Source organism: Pteropus medius, unplaced genomic scaffold (assembly GCF_902729225.1).
Source record: "Pteropus medius unplaced genomic scaffold, Ma_sr-lr_union100, whole genome shotgun sequence".
Classification (NCBI taxonomy): Eukaryota; Metazoa; Chordata; class Mammalia; order Chiroptera; family Pteropodidae; genus Pteropus; species Pteropus medius.
Window position 1 is genome coordinate 4,680,993 of NW_024350319.1, and position 19,146 is coordinate 4,700,138.

Below are 19,146 nucleotides of genomic sequence, written 5' to 3' on the forward strand. Positions count from 1 at the left end.
CTTATCCTGTAACTTTACTGCATTTTTTTTTTTTCTAATATGTTTTTGGTGGAGTACTTAGGATTTTAAATGATACAGTTTTATTTTACTGTAGGTATGTACTTTACCAGAGCCAGTAGGTGAAACTTCAAAAGTGACTATTATGATAAACCATTTTATTATTCAGTAAATGAGGTAATGTTAACTTATGAAACATTTTGCAAAAAATAAAGTAAAATGAAATTATTAATAATCAAATAAATTTTGTAAGAGTCAAATATAAAAAAAACTGCAGAAAAATACACATTACTATTTCTGGCTCTTGGGTTGGGAAATACATTTATAAAATAAGAACAAGGAAAAGATCATAAATGAATAAATAGATTTGACTACATAAATACTTTTAATATAAAATATCAGAAAATATTTAAAAAATAAAGAAAAACAATACACTGGGAAAATATTTTTACCATATATGGAATGCAAATTATGTTCTTAACATATAAGGAATTCTTACAAACGAGTAGGAAGACAAAGATCTCATTTGAGCAACAAGTAGGTAAATGAAATGTACAAGCAATTCATAATAAAATGTACAACCGGTGAACACATGAAAAATGTTTATCTTCACGAATAATAAAAATAATACAAATTAAAATGACAACAAAGTGCCTTCATCTTCTAGCATATTACAGAAAGTTCAATGAGGAAGGAGACAACCTCACATTCTACTGATGGAATTGCAAATGCTGTGAACTTTATGCAGGGCAGCGTGCTTTAAAATATTTGAAAATATTTGCAACAACTACTTCTGTAATTCATTTCTAGAAATGTATCATATCATCATTTGATATCACACTAGAATTTATGGACTAGGATATTTATCATTATTTACAATATGAAAAAAGTGGAAGCACACATTTATCTGTTTGGTTAAATATACTATGGTACATCCATATGACAGTACTACATAGAGATTTATAATGTTGCTTAGGGAAATATGTATTTAATTCCTATGCTCTTATGTTAGGAAAATATTATAACAAAATATATAAACTACGTTTCCAATATGAACCTAAATATACATGAAATACAAGACTGGTTACATGGAAGTAAAATTATAAATAATTTTTATTTTTTATCATCATATTTTCAGGTGTTCTGCAATAAACAATTTTTTTCTTTCAGTTTTCTTGCAATATAATTTACATAAAGCTCTGTATAAGTTTAAGGTGTGATCTTAAACAGCATAATCACTTAACTTACATATCATATGAAGTGATTACCACAGTAAGTTCAGTTAACATCCATCATCTCAGATAGTTACAAAAAAAAATCATTTTCCCTTGTGAAATAAACTTTTAGAATATACTTTCTCAGTAACTTTCAAATATACTACATAGAAGTGTTAACTGCAGTCATCGTATTATACATTGCATCCTGGTACTTATTTATTTTATAACTGGGTGTTTGTTCCCTTTGACTGCTTTCACACAATACCCCACCTTCCAGCCCCCATCTCTGGTAACCACAAATCTGATTTTTTTTTTATGAATTTGTTTTTTTGTGGGGTTTTTTGGATTCTACATAGAAGTGAGATCATCCTGTATTTTTCTTTCTCTGTACAACTTATTTCACTTAGCATAATGCCTTCAAGGTCCATCCATGTTGTCACAAATGGTAAAATTTCCATTTTTTTAAATAGCTGAATAGTATTTCATTGTGTGTGTGTGTGTGTGTGTGTGTGTGTGTGTATCACATTTTCTTTATCCATTAATCTGTTGATGGAGACTTAGATTGTTTTTATGTCTTGGATATTGCAAATATAAGAGATATATCTTAAGTGTTAAGACAATAAATTTATTGTCAACTGCATTTTTCTAAATGATCATCTTTGAAAATGTTCAAATAATGGACTGAGTATAGCTCGATACCTAACTGTTAACTAAAGCTAATGTATGACATAAAAAGAACTCAGTGGAATAATGATGTCTCTTAACATGTAGCAGTCTTCATTTGCATATAAAAAGTGCATCAGCATTTCTTTACTTTTGCAGATTGTGATATCATAACCACTATGAAAACTATATACTTAGACAGTTTTTAAAATTTACAGATCTTCAAAAGAGCATTTGCCTAGCTTCTAAATGAATTAGTACTTTGCTATTCATTCATATAAATTAGCATCGTCTTTCTGATAGTGACCACAACATCACAAATGTGCTTTTGATTTATTGAATCAGAAAATGTTTGTTACCCTAAAATATACTTTTTTGTCTTGAATTTTTGTCAGTTCTCTTTTAGTAGTGCTAATATGAGGGAAGAGATTTAGGCAAACAGGAAACATAATACCAAAGCCAAATTTCACAGAATTAGAATTTAATTTTGTGTAAATTGTCTGCCAAAATATGTTCTATTTTATTACTGTAATCCAAAGTTTTTGAACCTGCAGCTGGATAATTGAACAAAAAGATGCTTAAGATCCCTTTTAAAACCTGATTTGTGGTACCTCTAAAAGTCAGAATATCATTACATAAGTTCAAATGTTAAAAAGATACGAGACATAGAAATGTTTAAGAAATCTTTTTTACTAGTGCTATACCCATTCTCTGAAGAACTGAATCACTTTATTTCATATAGAGATAAAGAGTTATAAGATTGAAATTAAATAGTCAAAACAAAAAAGAAAGAGAAAGAGACCTAGATGAATACCTAAAAGCAGAGTAAACATGGGTGGCTGTAAGTGAAATAGTTCAAACAGTGAAATAGTCCCCAAACACCAAGAATTCAGAGAATCCAATTAATTTGTTCCAAAGTAGTCTCGACTGAGTACATTTTAAAGCTCAATTATAAACATGAGTACTAATAGTGTGCTCCAGACTGCGAACTTTAAAAAGTAAACTTTAACAAGTACTGAGTGTAAAATAAATTCCTAATCACAAATGTTACATAGCAACAGAAACTATGAACACCTTCACCTTCTTCACAGGATTTCCACAGCCCACAAGATAGATGATGCTATAGATTTTCAGTGCACACCCACTTCAGAAATGTTAAGATGTTCATCACAGAGTCATGAAATGTGGTATATTATATAGATCTTTTCTCATTGTGCAATTAATGATAATAGTAATAGCTAACACATATTCAAATTTAGGATGCCCCAGATATTATGATTACATGTGTAACATCATTTCATCTAAACCCTATACATTTTATACTGTTATTGCATACTTATTATAGATGAGGGAACTTAAGTTAGGAGGGGTTAATTAATTTGCCCAGTGTCACAGAGTTAGAATATGAGATTTCATCCAGATCTGTCTGACCATAAAGCTCAAGCTCTTAAACACTGTGCTACATTATTTGCTTTACAAGTTCATTTATTGTCTTTTGAAAATATTGCCATTTTCCAGTGAACACAGCACCAGGAATATAGTAGATAGTTAATAATCTGTTGAATGCATACAATTAAACAACAGTGAATATTTTTTTATAAAACATGAAATTTAGAAGATTTGAACTCAATGATATCTTTGAAAGACCTTTATTTTTAAAAAATTTTGATTTTACAAATGATTTGCTAAATTTGATTTTGACAAATTTCACTTTGACAAATGACATTTGCTATTGTCTAATGTCGATGCAACCCTACTCATAATTAATTTGTACAATTCTTTAAAAATCTGTAACCAAGGTACGTAATGTTGGGCATAGTTGTTTGGATAATACAGTGATATTTGACTTTACCACAGAAATAGTGTTTTATAGAAAAGTATTAAGAAGCAATTTTTAACTTTACTTCTACAGACTTGTCAAATTGCGGATCTTGGAGTTAAGAGAAAATCACTTGAAAACTCTACCAAAGTAAGTGACTGTGTGTTTTCTAAATTTTTAATTGTGATTTTTCTTTCACTAGTAGGGAAAAAAATGACTTTTTATTTTGGCTATGCTTTGCCATTTTCATTATTTTTTTTAATAATTTTTCCTAGAGACTGAAAAGGATAGTATACTATAAGAGATTCATATTAAGAATGTACCCTGCCTTATAAAATCAAATAATTACAAGTAATGGTGGGAAGAGCCCATTTAAGGTTCTTCTCATATCTGAGCACACACATTAGAAAGTCACTGCATTGTACATATGAAATTGAACTCAAAAACAATCAACAGTTGAAAAGATTCAACCCAATAAGATGCTTAAATTTTCAAGTTAATTTATGGATTGTGAGAGTTTTCAGTTTTTAAATCAAGACTATATAAAAATAGAAATCCTAAAATGGTTTGGAGAAAATTATATTTATATATTCTTTCAAACTATTCCTTTTTCTTAGTCTGTTTAAAATTTGGTTTCTATAACAACATAGGATATTTTTATATAAAAACTAATACCCCAAATTTTATGCAATGTTTAGTTTAATGAAATGCTTTGTTTCATCCTGCCTTGACTTACTCAGGTCTAAAAATAGAATTTTGTGTTGTGCAGGAAAAAAAAATTGTGAAATTCAAAAATTATTCAAAATGGGAAGATGTTTTACTCAAATAAATCAATATGACTTGTATATGTTACAATTAACTTATTGAAAGTACCATGTTGGTATTATCATCCTCCTGTAGTATTGCAGAAAAATATTGAGTGTAGTGATTAGTTTTTCAAGCATATTAGCAAGACTTAGAGACCTTTCTTCTGCTGAACCAAAACTTACTTTTATTTTTTACTTTTTAAATCCTTTCCCTAACCAAACTAGCTGAAATTCATTGATTTTTTTTCAGCCAATATGTCAATAAAATACCTTCAAATACATTTAATGTGTGATATTATTTACAAAAATTTTATCATACATAGAGATAAAATATATATAGGGATAAAATACATATATTGTAGAAATAATATATACATAGAAATAAAACATCTATTCTCCCTCCATAAGTGGAAGACAAGGAGAAAACATGAAAAGAAAGAAATGTTGCTGTATCTGGACACCCTGCCTTTTGAGTAGCCTTTCTCTAAGCCAAAGCATTTGTTATGCATAGGTATAATGGAAAGCACCTCTTCCAGGTTGGAGGCATAAACGGAGGTGAGAATATGACTGAAAGTGTTACTGGTTTGGTATTAATCTCCTGCAAATGCAGCTAGTGCAGCTAGTGTCATTTGCATACCTAATGCTTTAAATATTACATTTAAAGTACAGTGGAAACATGGCTAAGTAGAAATTAAACCATACTGAAAGGTCAGTTGTCACCTTCATCTAAATATTTACATTTAGATCTAGGAGAAAATATTGAGTGTGTAGAGAAGCCATTCTTCTCTGCTCTCCAACAATAGTTTTGATGTGAAATATAAAATAAATCTAACATAGTTTATCAGGTCTCTAAATATATATTTTTAAGATGTAAATTTTAAATATAAATTAAAGCCTGACTATATTGATATTATGGACTTGATATGAAGTAGGTGTGTGAATGATTCCGAGTAATGAGTAACAGTGTTCATAAATGGTTCATGGGTATTCTGTATGCTTCGAGACTGTGGCCCAATATCAAACAGAATTAAAGTAAGTAGGATAATATGCATTCAACTATCTTTGGTGTAAAAAACATTGTAAAGATGTGTAGAAATGACAGTGGATCTCCTTTGTAGACTGTTGTGCATGTATGACTTGTATAGCTGTTACAGTTTTTACATTTAAAAACATTTTCAGAAAGAAGTTTAGTCTTTTATGTGTTTTCTCTATGTATTACATATAGTATCTTCTGATCACCAATCTAGACCTGTAACTGAGATATGTGAGAGCTTTCTGCTCTCCTTTATTTTACACTTCCAATAAAAGTAAAGAAAGAAATGTACTTTTAGTAAAAACAATTTAGTTTTAAAATTATTACTCCAAGAAGAGATAGGTCATGATTTCCTCAGGGATAAAAATAAGATTCCAAATCTTTTTAGTGATTTTCTCTTCTTTTCATCTTCTGTCTTATAGTCCATATGCCTGACAATCTGTGAAAAGGTAAAAATGTATAAGAATTACAATATACCATACATTAAAATGTGTATCCTTTAAGTAAACTGCTAGACATTTTTGATAAGTGCAGATTCTAAAACAAGTTCAGTTATTAAATAGAAGCTAGTATTATAAATTTTTACATCATTTCATTATGATCACTCCTCTAGATATATGAATGAATGGAAAAATTAAATTTCTCATCTACACATTGAATTACTAAAACAATGGGTCTCAATTATAAGTTATAATTGACAACTTTGAACATTTGAAGAAAACAGCTAACCAAAAAAAAAAAAAACCTTTAGATGTCCAGATATAGTGTTTTTCTCATAACAGAATTATTCTCATAATTATATTTTTGAGGGCAAGTCAGAAATGAGTTTGTTCTATTTTGATACTTTTGCACTAGATATTTCTCTGTATAGAATTCTTTTACCACAAATCTTTTCATGGCTAGATCTTCTTTATGCTTTATGACTTTCTTCAGGTGTTGCCTCCTCAGAGGCTTTCCCTAATCACATTATAAGATTGTTCCCTCTTAGCTATTACACCATTTCACTCTTAACATTTGATTTCCTTCATAGCACTTATGGTTCTCAAAATAAATATAGTTATTTTGACTCTGTTTACTTAGAGATAATCTCTTCAGGAGAACTTAAGCTCTATTAAAAAAGATTGTGTTGTTTGTTTGTTTGTTTGTTTTGTCACTGCTGAATCTCCAGAGCCTAAAAAAATGCTGGCACATAGTGAGCACTCAATAAATAAATAAGAAAGCTGATGTATTAATTCAAATGAGAACTATCTGTCATGCATCCTGAGCATTTTGTCAGTTGATTATTTTCCGCATAGAAAATTATATGGGATACCAAATATTGTAATCACGTGAGTGTTTGGTGAGCATCAGATGGAGGAGGACAAGGATAAATGATTGGGGGTTTTCAGTGACTGATAGCTGAGCCTTGAATTTTGAACTTATGTACACACATCCACACACACACATACACACACACACACTTGTTTCAAATTATACATAATAGCTAAGTCATGAGAAGGGAGGAAGTAATTTTAAATTAAGAAAATTAATATTTATAACAACTAAAGAAAATATAAAAGTAGTATAACTTATTTATTTCCTTTTGTCATTAAAATATGATACATTTAATCAAGAAACATAATATATTTCAAGATAAATATGAAAAGATAAGAACAATTTTTTGAAATGATATTTAGGAACCAATTCTGTGGATTAATATAACATATACAAGGTTAGTAACAATAGTGTGTTTTATCTTTAAATAAAAAATTTTCCATATTTATGAGTATTTTCTGATACCTTAAGTTAAAATATGGTCCATCCATTAATAATATATTGTGACTATGATTAACTTTGTTTTAACTTGAGCTAAAATATGAGTTTATGTAAATGTTTCTGTAATAATTTTGAAAATATGAAGTAACATGAAGAAAAGAAAACGCAATTTAAGCTAATATTAATGTTTACGTTTGCCCTCCCTCCTGGGTAGACAAGGCGTGAAGTGATTCTCCAATCTGCTATCACTAAGAGGAATATTTCAGACATGTTCCCGTAGAATTACTGGGGCAATATCAATAAATAGAATAAACTTTGGTGACCAAAATAGAATGAAAAAATTGAATGAACCTGGTGAATAAGGATCTTTTAAGAGCTGTTGGAAGAAGAGATTCAGAGTGGAGATTACAAATTTGATTTTGGATCATGTACCCCTCTGAGAAGCTGAAAAAAACTACTGAATCTAGAAAAGTATTAATTCCAAAATTTCAATTGTATCTATTCCAATATATTCATGGCCCATTGTGAGTTTTCACATTTTTATTTTCACCTATAAGTAAATTATTTAACTTTTTATGTAAAATAAGCCACATCAAAATACCTAGAATATCCTGAAAAATCACCAAAATAAAGGACCCTTTCAATGTTAAAGGACTAAATTTGTCAAATGGATAATTTTAATTATATAAATGTTTCTAGGATGTTTGCTCAAGAGAATATTTTATTGAGCAAAATTTATTTTGGTTCAGTAATAGGATTATATTTCACTGTCATCTGTGAAATTTTTTGAACTCTCCATAAAACAAGAAATCATTAAGGAATAAATTTAAAGAAAAATTTTCCCAAGTACAAGCATTAATGATACTCTGAAACTACTAAACTATGTATGCTAAAAACTAGCAAATTGTGTATCCATTATACATTATTTTATACTTTAGCTATCAATGTTTTTACTTAGAGATGTGTCCCTGAAAACAAAGATCCAGAAACTCTACAGAATTTCCCCTCTATGAATGCCTGAAGACCCAAACATAACACACATAAATTCACAGAAGATGTCAAAACATTATACTTTATCTGGACATACTCTAAGAAAAAAGATTCCCTTGAATTATAAATATAAATTAAAAGCAGAATTACATTAAAGCACTATTGATGAGAGACATTAGATCATGAAAGTCAAGAATACACAGGGATTATTGCAGGCTGAAGAAAACTAAAGGAATGTTATAACTAAAACAATTGGCAAAACTTGCATAAAGTTTGAGGATTGGATGGTAGCAATGGATCGATGTTAATTTCCTAATCTAGAGAATTGTATTTTGGTTTTGTGGGTGAATGTTCTTGTTTGTAGCATATACACACTAAAGTGTATATGGGAACGATAGGGCACCAGGTTTACAACGTACTCTCAAGTAGTTCAGAGAAGTTATTTGTATAGTACTTTGAAACTTTTTATAATTTTATGATTGTTTCCACCTAAAAACTTATTTTGAAAAGTGATTTTCAAACAAATTCTTTAAAGAAAAGAATAATATCACATGGAGAAAAGTAATTTCATTTCTTAGGTATAGAAGGCAAGTAGAGAGTTTGCATTTATGTACTAAAATGTTTAACTATAAAAATGAGCATTTCAATGATAAAAGTTCTTCATGTGTGAATGATATATGTACTGGGGATTTATTTTTTGCTACTTGAATTGCAATAAATACTACATATTATATTTATCACTCAAATTTCTATTCATTTGCAAATAACATTTTTAGTTTTCATGTAAGTTCATTTATTCCTTTTAAACAAGATTATAAGCAGACTTCCAAAACTATAATGTACTAGTCATGTTTTACTTTGTGAAACTCTTCCTTGGTTATCTGTTTTACTACTAGTTATCATTGTCAGCCTAGTGAAGAAAAATTCGTAAAAGAATACGTATTCTCAACTGGACAGGTATGACTAAGTCATTTTCTCTTTTCATTTCAGCGATTCTATTAACGAATTTATCTCATTTGGCATTACTGTACTCGCTACTTCAATAAAATACATCAATAGGTTTGTTAGTGCTATTGTAACAAAAATTCCATTGTCAGGCACAGCTTACGGAATAGTTTTTTGGTGTTTCTATTAACTCTGTTTTTGTGACTGTAATACATAATTGGATACAATGTATCTTTATAATCAGATTACCTATGCTTTTACCAATGTATATCAATTTATAAGGCATGATGTTTTGCTAAACCCATGCTACCATTCTATTTTCGGTTATCTGTATTGAAAGTAACCATACGAAAAGCTAGCTAACCAAGGGTAACCATATTAGTGGCTTTTTTGTCATAGAAAATTGCATTTAGAACTGGATATTTTGTTTACTCCTTCTCACCTGGTCTTATACTTTAAATTCAAATGAAATAAGTGATAATTATAATATATAGATTTAAAAGCATTCTATAAATTATAATGCATCGTAACAATGTAATTATTAGAGTTCCTTCTAAAACATCAAACAAACATATACCTTCCAACGATTCACAAAATGGAAGACAATAGCCTTTCTCTGTCTTGTGAATTCATTGTATTCTTTTTAGCCTATGTTCAACATAAAAGAATTAAGAATATATGGTTAGCTAAAGTTATGTCAAGTCCAGTAAGGAGCTAAGGGGAGTGTACAAAAGCCAAATAAAACCATTAGATCAGATCTCTCTTTCAGACTACTTAAATCAGTTGCCACGCTAATCCCTGATGATTAAATTTACCAAAAGATAAAAACTGCCTGATGTAATAGTGAGGAGGAGAGTTCTGTGGTTTCAGTTTCATTGGATCTCAAGGCTTTTAGCCTGTACTTAGTCCTGTTGCATATGAGAAGAGTTATAATGCACTTGAATGGGTATATACTTCATAGCCAGAGCAACTTGGTTTTGTATTCAGGCCTTTGCCACTTATTTATGAATTATTTAACCTCTTTGAACTTCAGAGTCATTATTTTTAAAGAATACTGGGTAGTCATTACCTTCTTTAAACTATAAACTGTATTTTGGGTCATAGTTGATGAAAATGAGTCTTGTGACCATTTAGGATCAGGAAATTGTTTAAACAAAAGTAGTGTGCTCTGGCACTTGGAAAACTTGAGTGTGTGCAAGAAAAGATTGGCATGAGATTGGCAAAAATATTGACATTTTTTTCATTTTACTTCATAAAAATCTCTTCATTAGAAAGGGAATTGTGGGGGCTTTTAGTATTTTTATAATAAAGGCTTAAAAATAATGTGTGATAGTATTTTTCTTTTCTTAATTTCAAGCAGTACTATAATGAGAACTCATAAATGATTGTCTCTCATCCTCAATAATGTATACGAAAACTTTAAAGATCTATTTATCAATTCTTAAAGACTGTTTTTTTTTTTCTTTTTAAAATTGGTAGTTTCTTTGGGTAAATTGGACTAAGATTCTAAAAGATATGATAAAAAAATAAATAAATAAATGGAAACTCTCAACAAGCACCAGAAGAAATATATTCATCATTTGTGACTTCATGTACTTTTATAAATCCATTTACTGCAGCTTTGCAAATTCAAATAACTTAATGTGGGTGATTGAGCTCCCCTTGATGGATAAATATAGTATCTTTACTAAATATATGTTCTGATCTTCATAACAGTCCTGATCTTGGTCTCAGTCTTGGACCAGAAAAATACACAAAGACACAAAGGACCTAGTTACTAGATCTATACCTGAGGTCTCAGACATTACCTTTCTGGTATTAAATTGCAAACATTTACCTGATTTCCAATTTTGTATTCTGATAGCCAGATCTTAAACAGAATATTCGCCACATATCAAAACTGAAATCATTTTCATCTTTCTCCCCGACACACCGCTCCACCAAAAACCAAACCAAACCAAACCAAATAGACATCTCCAGCCTTTTATTATAACTTCCTAACAATAGTACCAACCACTTAATCACAGAAATTAGAAATCATAATTCTCTTTTCCTCTCCTACCACCCCAAATCCACCTGCCATCAACTTATGTCCCATCTAAGCATTCTTTTCTTCCTTCTGTCACCGACCTATTTGAGTTCCTTACTGTTATTTGCCTTAGCCTCCAGTATTTCCTCTCTCTCTCATCTCTCCCACTAGAATCCATCTCCTTACCATTGTTGGAGCTTTCTTATTAAAATGCACCATGGCACATGTCACTTTAAAAGCTCACAAGAACTGCTCACAGCTTGCAGAAGACAAACATATCAAGACCCTTCAAAGTTTGGAGCCAGCATTTCTAGTGTCATTACCTGCCAACATTCGCCACCCCGCAGGGCTTTTCTGCTGCATCCAATATACAATACACCTTTGTACCTTCTCTTTTTCTATCCAAAAAACTCCTAATTATCCCTTAATTTTGCTATGAAATTAGTCATAGATTCTGCATGCAGAGTGGTAGCTTCAAAAATCTGTTGTAGTTTTTCAAGGAAAAGTTTTCACATTATGGTTTGACTGTGAAATCTGAAATGATTTTCACTAGAGCCCTTCTATAATATAGATGGTTGCCCACTTAAGATGATTGGACTTTACAATGGTGCAAAAGCCATACACATTCAGTAGAAACCGTACATGAATTGTGATCATTTCCTGGGCTAGAAATATGCAGTATGATACTCTCTTGTGATGCGTGGCAGTGACAACAGCAAGATGATTTTGCCCAATTGTAGGGTAATGTAAGTGTTCTGGACATATGTAAGGCAGGCTAGGTTAAGCTATGTTTGGTAGGTCAGGTGTATTAAATGCATTTTCAACTTAACGATATTGTTAATTTACAATGGGTTTATCAGGACATAACCCCATCGTAAGTCAAGGAGCAGCTGAATTTTAAGTGCAGAATAAAACTGAACTTCAGGAGATAGGTTTTATTCCAGCATTTTAAAAGAGTCTCTTCTATCCACGTTTTTAGTTTTATTTTTAAAAAGGACTCTCGATGAGAAGACAACGAACTATGTTATTTTTGATAGTTGGCTCAATAATACACACTAAAACAAATGAAATGTATCTAATTCTCCTTAGACTTCCTACTTTCTTTGTGCCTTCACTTCTGTCTCTACTCAAGTCAAGGTTAATTCAGGTCTTTCAGTATGCAAAATACATTCTATAAAGGCTTGCTTTTTCTGTTGAACAGACTCAAGGGGAATATTTCTAAGTTGTTATAGTTTTCCATAGTTTCTGTGACATTTAACATCAGTTCCTGAACAGTATTAAAAATAAAAATTCACATAAGATATTAACTTTGTGACATTAATTTCTTTGGATTTATATTTCCTTTTAGTAATATGAGATTTTAGTTTGTCCTTCCATGGCTTTTAAAAATTATGATTTCTCCCCTGCCAAACTTCTTATTCCATTATGTTTAGTTTTCCATCATTTATACTCAGAAAGATCCCAAACCTTTACCTAACTACATTGTATTTCTATTCATTTTCTCTTTAAACCTTTTAAAATATGTTAAAATGACTTTTGTCAATATTTAGTACATTATAACAATATATTCTAGTTATATATATTGTTATATTCTATATAACAATATATATAACAATATATAAAGTAAATACCTTATAATTTAATAAATAAGATTAGAAATAAAAATTAAGTAGATTAAAATGCTGAGACTCTTACCAAGCATTAGCTGTTTAAACTTATATTTGTTCTAAAAAGATAGATTGAAAATATGCTACATGAATTGGTTAAAAAGTAAGAATAACATGTTCTCTGTTAAGAAGAATGTGTTATTAAGTGGCAGTTTAGATAAATGACTTTGTGTCTTTTAATTATATTAAAATGTTATTAAGTATATTGACTCTTCTAGTTGTAGTAAAACATATATAAATTAAACAAATTTTTAAAAGCAAAAACTTTGCTTTGATTAAATGTTTCATGCAATTTCCAAAAGAAAAAGAAAAAGCATTTCTGATACTTAAGAGAATCTTAAAGGGCATTTCTTTATTATATCCAACTAAATGAATATCCTTTTTTAAATATACTTATATACTTTAGTTTTATAAAATGAAGATTTCATACCTAACAGCTCTACTTAAGAGACAATATAAAATTAAAAACCTTGGTTTCGCATACCTTATACAATAGCATCCAAACTATTAGACGTGGCATTTAAGACCTCGTTTTGACCCCTACCTTTCCTACAACCATTCCCCACTAACTTCCCTAAATTTGACTTGCAGATTTGTGCCTTTGTACCCTTACTGATAAGTTCTTAGTCCATATGACTTTATATTACATACAAGTTGCTTTTAAACACATTAGTTAAAAAATAACTAATTGAACGTGTACCAAACATGTATCAGACACTATTCTAGGTACTAGAGGGATATGACAATGAAAAATAGAGACAGATTCTTTATTCTTCAAAGCTTGGTAGATAGAGATAGACAATAAACATATAAACAAGTAAGTGGATAGATAGCTAATTGCTATAAAGAAAACAGGATAATATTATAGAAAGTGGGTTTGGGTTTTTTGTTTGTTTAATTGGTTAGTTTTTTGTTGTTGTTGTTGTTGTTTGTTTTGGTTGGGTTCTGGCTAAACTAGTCAGGGAAGACCTTTGTGAAAAAGTGGCATTTACATTTAGTCAGATAAGATAGGAACAGAAAACTGAGCATGGACATTAGCAAGATATAGGTCACTGACATGAGCTTGATGAGAGCTATTCCAGTAATACATTATGTAGGGCCTGAAGTGATTGCAGAGAGAGTAGGGATAAACAAAAGGAGATAACAAGTACAGACAACTTCACAAAGTTTAGTTGCAGAATGGAACCAGGAAAATGTAGCAGTAACTGGATGAAGGTACAGTGCCATGAAATTATCTAAGATGGATGATGTTAAAGCATATTTGCAAGCTGTTGGGAATGATCCAGGAGAAACAGATGAATTAATGATGCAGGAGAGAATGGAAGTAATTACAAGACCAAATCTTGAGGAGGTGAGGGGATGGGATGCAGAGTGCAAGTAGAGGAGCTGACCGTGGAAGCAAGGATACTTCTAAAATGGAAAAATCCTAAAGAAAATAGCTATAGATTGGTGGCCTGGGAATGGGAAGATAAGGATGTTCTCAATTAAGTACTTTGATTTTCTCTATGAAGCATGAAGAAGAATCATCACTCAAGAGAGAGTAGAGAATGCTGGAGTATTGAGGAGATGAGAGAAAGTGTGAAAGAGTAGTTCTCTTAGAGAATGAAAGGTGAATGTATTAGGGTAGTGTCATAGAATCATCTAGCAGTATTGACTGCCCGTTTGAAATTCAAGTTTGTATATTTAAAAGAAATTCATTCATCAACATTTAGCATTCTTCTTCAGAAAGTCAAATACTTAGCTGCAGGCACAGAAGGAAATAGCTGGCGGGGTTTTGACAGGCATGCCAGATTGAGGAGGAGCGGTTCAAGGGAATTTAGTCTGTTCACAGAAAAGTGCCTCAGATCTGGGACTAAAAACTCTTAAGTTGGGGGAAGGAGGTAACTAGGAATATAAAAGGGTCAAAAAGAAATGTTTCATTTCCCTTTCCTTTTTGATGTACTATGAATCTTAAAAGTACAATTCGAATGCAACTTTCTCTATAAAGTGTCTCCTGACATTTAAGGAACAAGTAATTATTTCTTATTCTTTGCTACCATAGCATTTTGTACACTCCTCTATGATAGCTTTTATCACATTATATTAGATTTTTTTTCTGAGTATATCCCCAAGAAGACTGTAAACTTTTAAAATAAAGAACTATGTCTTATTTATTTACCTTTATGCTGTCAACAATGTGGGGCATAAGGGTTTTTTAAAGAACATTTGCTAAAATGAAGGCAGGTGGTGTGGTATAAAAGGAAGTTCTTTATTGCTTAGAAAAATGCCAAGCACTTGGTGAGCACCTGATGAATACTCGATTGATTGTAAAGAGCAGAAACGAATAGGAGGTTAAGCTCTGTGATATTTTCTCACTAAATAATTTGTCCACTGCGGCTGGCTCTTGATTATTAAAAAATTAACTCAAGCATAATGCACATGGTTTTTCTTTCTTCTTATTTCACTTCCACACCGTTTAGCCATTCCACTCATTGTTAGCCTTGAAGAGAGTACACAGATGTCAAATAGGTGTTGCTATCTTTTGTTTTTTAAAATGTTAGCAATATAAAGATTTGGCTCAAACTGACACTTTTAGTTATAGGTGGGCTTTATTTACTTTCTTGAATTAGTTAATTGAGTACGTTATCTATTTTAATTTAAAAAAATGTCAACTTTGATATACTCTATGATTATGTTTCCTTATAAGAAAATATATTATATATATTTTTAATATAGAACAAATTTCCATAGCATTATGTGAAATAAAAATGTGTTCTAAAGAATGTAATGATGAAGGTACAGTATAATATGGCCTCTTCTAGATTCCCAAATGTTGTTGCTTGGGAAGAAAACCATCTAAAATGCTTCATATCCAAATATCCTTAATGCAATTATAATTTGCTATAAACGTATTTTACCAAAGTTACTAAATGCATTGTTCTTGGAAATTTTTACAAAATCTTTAAATCTTTCCTGATAACCAAATGCAACTACTGTACATCCCCTTGATGAAACTGCTATCAGAAAAAAAAAAAGAAAACACTAATAGATGATACGCAATATTTGGTAGTTTGTTATCTATCTGAAATTGTAAAATAATCCCTATTTTAATGGGATTCTGTTCTACCTGAGTTATCATTAAGAAATTTGCACCTTTTATTTTTTTCTTTTAGATATAGTTCCTGATAGAAAATTTTGCATTTAAAATAACTATTCAGACTGTCATAGAAAGAAGTATGTTCAAAGAATCTAATCCAAAATGAAGGCAGAACTGAAATTCAGTATATTATGGGAGAAAATAGATGAAAAAAATACTAACTCAGTTGATTTGGGTAGTGGATAGCTGTTACCTTTCGTAGTAACAATGAGAAACTTGAAATTCTTGCTTCAGTTGTAATTCAGTAATCAGCATAATATTTTGTATATTTTTAATGAAATATAATGATTAATATTTAATATTAGTTCAAAAGTAAAATTTACTTCCTTATAAAATCTAGCATACCTTCCATTTATAAGATTTTTGAATAGATGATACAAAATCCCATTAAATAAACTGATCTTGTTCACTATTCATATTCTACCGGCAAAACAAGGTAGATTTATTAAATAAATAAATCACCATAGTTCTGTTTTAACTCTGGCTTGTTTTTAGCTGAGACCTTGGATATAATTGAAAGAAGAATAATTAATTTCCCTAAAATTTTTCCATTGTTTTTGGTCTCTTTTATCATCTGTATTTTCAAACAAAAAATTCACACTGATTTTCTCTCTGGGATTACTAAACAAGTAAGATGAAACAGAAATATTACTTTTTTGGATAACACAGGAATATTAATTTTTGAGTGTATCATAAACTCTTTTCTATCATACTTAGGGTGACCTGATGCAGTGGGATTTTAGAAATCTTTATCAATTTCATGCGGAATAAAGTTATTGCTGGAAAAGTATATAATAAAAAATAAATATTGCTTTGGGAAAAAAAGCTGTTCCAACAGTTCAATAGCAAAATAAAAAGTCCTTTAAAATCCAAGGCAAATTTCCAAAATATACCAGTATTTTAAAAAATAAAAAATTCTATTAGTGATATATTACTATTTTTTTAAGGTGAGGCAACCCTTGATTGATCTCACAGATTGCAAGGATCTTGTCAGCTTACAATCCCTTATTTTTATTATTTTTTTTTATTTTTTACACCTACAGCACCTGGTCTTCCTAGGTGGTCTCCCATCCAAGTACTAACCAGGCCCAACTCTGCTTAGCTTCCAAGATCAGATGGGATCAGGCTTGTTCAGGTTGGCATGACCGTAGACTAGTGAGATATTATTTTAAATTTACAAAATAAATTCTACTCTTTTTTCCTAACTCAAACTATGGTCCTCTTTCTATATCAGGAGCAGAGAAAACATCATGGCCAAGTGGAGAGGGCTTGGGCTTTAGACTGGACAAATACGAATTCAAATTCCTTTCACAGATACTAAGGTACCTGTGTGCTTTAGAGCAAGTGATTTAGCCTCTTGGAACTTCAGTTCTTCTATCATGATTTTAGGCATTATAAATAATATTTACATATATATATAATACCTAATAGTGTTTCACATATTTGATGCATGATAAATGGAAGTGATTCTTAAGCTTGCAGAGGGAGGGAACAAAAATGAAGCCAAAAGAAGCTTCTCAGAGGAACTCAAATACTACAATAGTCTTATTTAGGGTTAAAAAAAAAAAAAAATCAGAGAGAAGCAGGGCATACCCATGCAGGCTACATCAATATCCCAAGGCTAGAAATTTTCTCCTATCATCCTTTGACTTGGGAATTTTAAGACAGCCTCTGGATTCCAAGTTTACCAGTTCTGCTCCTGTTTTGTCTGCTGTACCTCATGGCGGCAGTTACACAGCAAGATCCAGATAACAACTGTTCAGGAAACCAAAGTACTGATATTAGAATCACCCCCTCTGGCCCACTAAAACATGAGTCATAAGATATTTGCACTAAATTACCATGGCACAAGTGCCCATTTTGTACTTTCTATGTTATCTGACCTCTAGCTTCTGAGGAACTGTCCTCTGAGTCTTTTATCTTATTTATCATAGTAACTTCCTCAATGCCTGGCATCCTGCCTTACACTAAACAATTGATCAATAATTGTTGAATAAATGAAGAAATGTCATTTGTTTTCACAGAATGAATATTTCAACTTGGAACCAGAGGCCTAGTGATACACATACAGCATAATTGTAATAAAGGCAGTATAGTAGCGGACCACCATATACCACCACCACACTCCAATCAGATATCATGTGTCTCATATTCTCATACTGAAATCTGCTAAACTTATTCAAGTCAAACTTAATTAATCAAAACCTTGAATAGACATATGGATTATTAATGTGTCTGAATAAAGATATGATTATTTATAGAAACAATAAAATTTTTCAAATTATATTTTGTTCACACAATGGATAATGAAGATTTGTATATTTTTGGTTATTTGCTAATATTGATGTATTTTATAATACTTTTAAAGACAAATATTCAGTGTCCTTTATTATTTTTTTACTTGATGGTAAATATAATAGCATGTTTTATGCCAGGGTTAAGGTCTATTATGTTTTCAAAGTGTTCTTATCTTAAATAAAACAATGGAATTGCCTCAGTATCCATGAAGATTGTATAAAGATCAATTCAAAACCATTAGAATTATTTCTGGCCAATTTAGAAAAGTTATTCTAAACCAGAATGCTGTGGCAGATGAGAACCTCATCAATACTTCACAAGCATGCCGATTCTAGTAAACTTATAAATATTATTCTTGCTACAACTGAACATTCTTATCTTTATGGCAGTGAGTATCAGGCAAAAAAAAATTGCCCAGACTAGGGACTATGGGACTGGGTGGAATGGGGCCCAACTTCTGTAAATAAGAGGTCAGAGCATACATAGTCAAGCCAATACCGAAAGAAGATGGCATGCTTATTGAAATAAGAGATGTTTTTTTCTCCTGAATATAAACTAGTTCAGGTAAGGCAGTAAAAAATATTATTCAGACAGCCAAAGAGTACATAAGAATGAATAAGGAATAATTTAACATTATCGATGCTTTCATAAATGCCGTGTGATGTTTTTATACTCATGGCTATTGCATTGAATTATTGCTGACTCGTTTAATGTTGCCATAAATCTTTTAATATGTTCAAAGCATGCCACTATAATTTATAGTGTGAGAAAACCTACAGAAAACACACACA

General features: G+C 30.7%; 1 protein-coding gene and 1 pseudogene across 1 annotated transcript in view; one reads left to right on the forward strand and one right to left on the reverse strand.

The window, feature by feature from the left end:
• LRRC7 (leucine rich repeat containing 7) overlaps nucleotides 1-19,146 on the forward strand; it is a 1,130,220-nt gene that overhangs the window by 915,956 nt on the left and 195,118 nt on the right. Inside the window, exon 15 of the mRNA XM_039838554.1 lies at nucleotides 3,790-3,846. Within this exon, the coding sequence (XP_039694488.1) occupies nucleotides 3,790-3,846 (57 nt within the window). The remainder of the gene's footprint in view (nucleotides 1-3,789; nucleotides 3,847-19,146) is intronic.
• Nucleotides 17,092-17,210, reverse strand: LOC120583595 (uncharacterized; annotated as a pseudogene).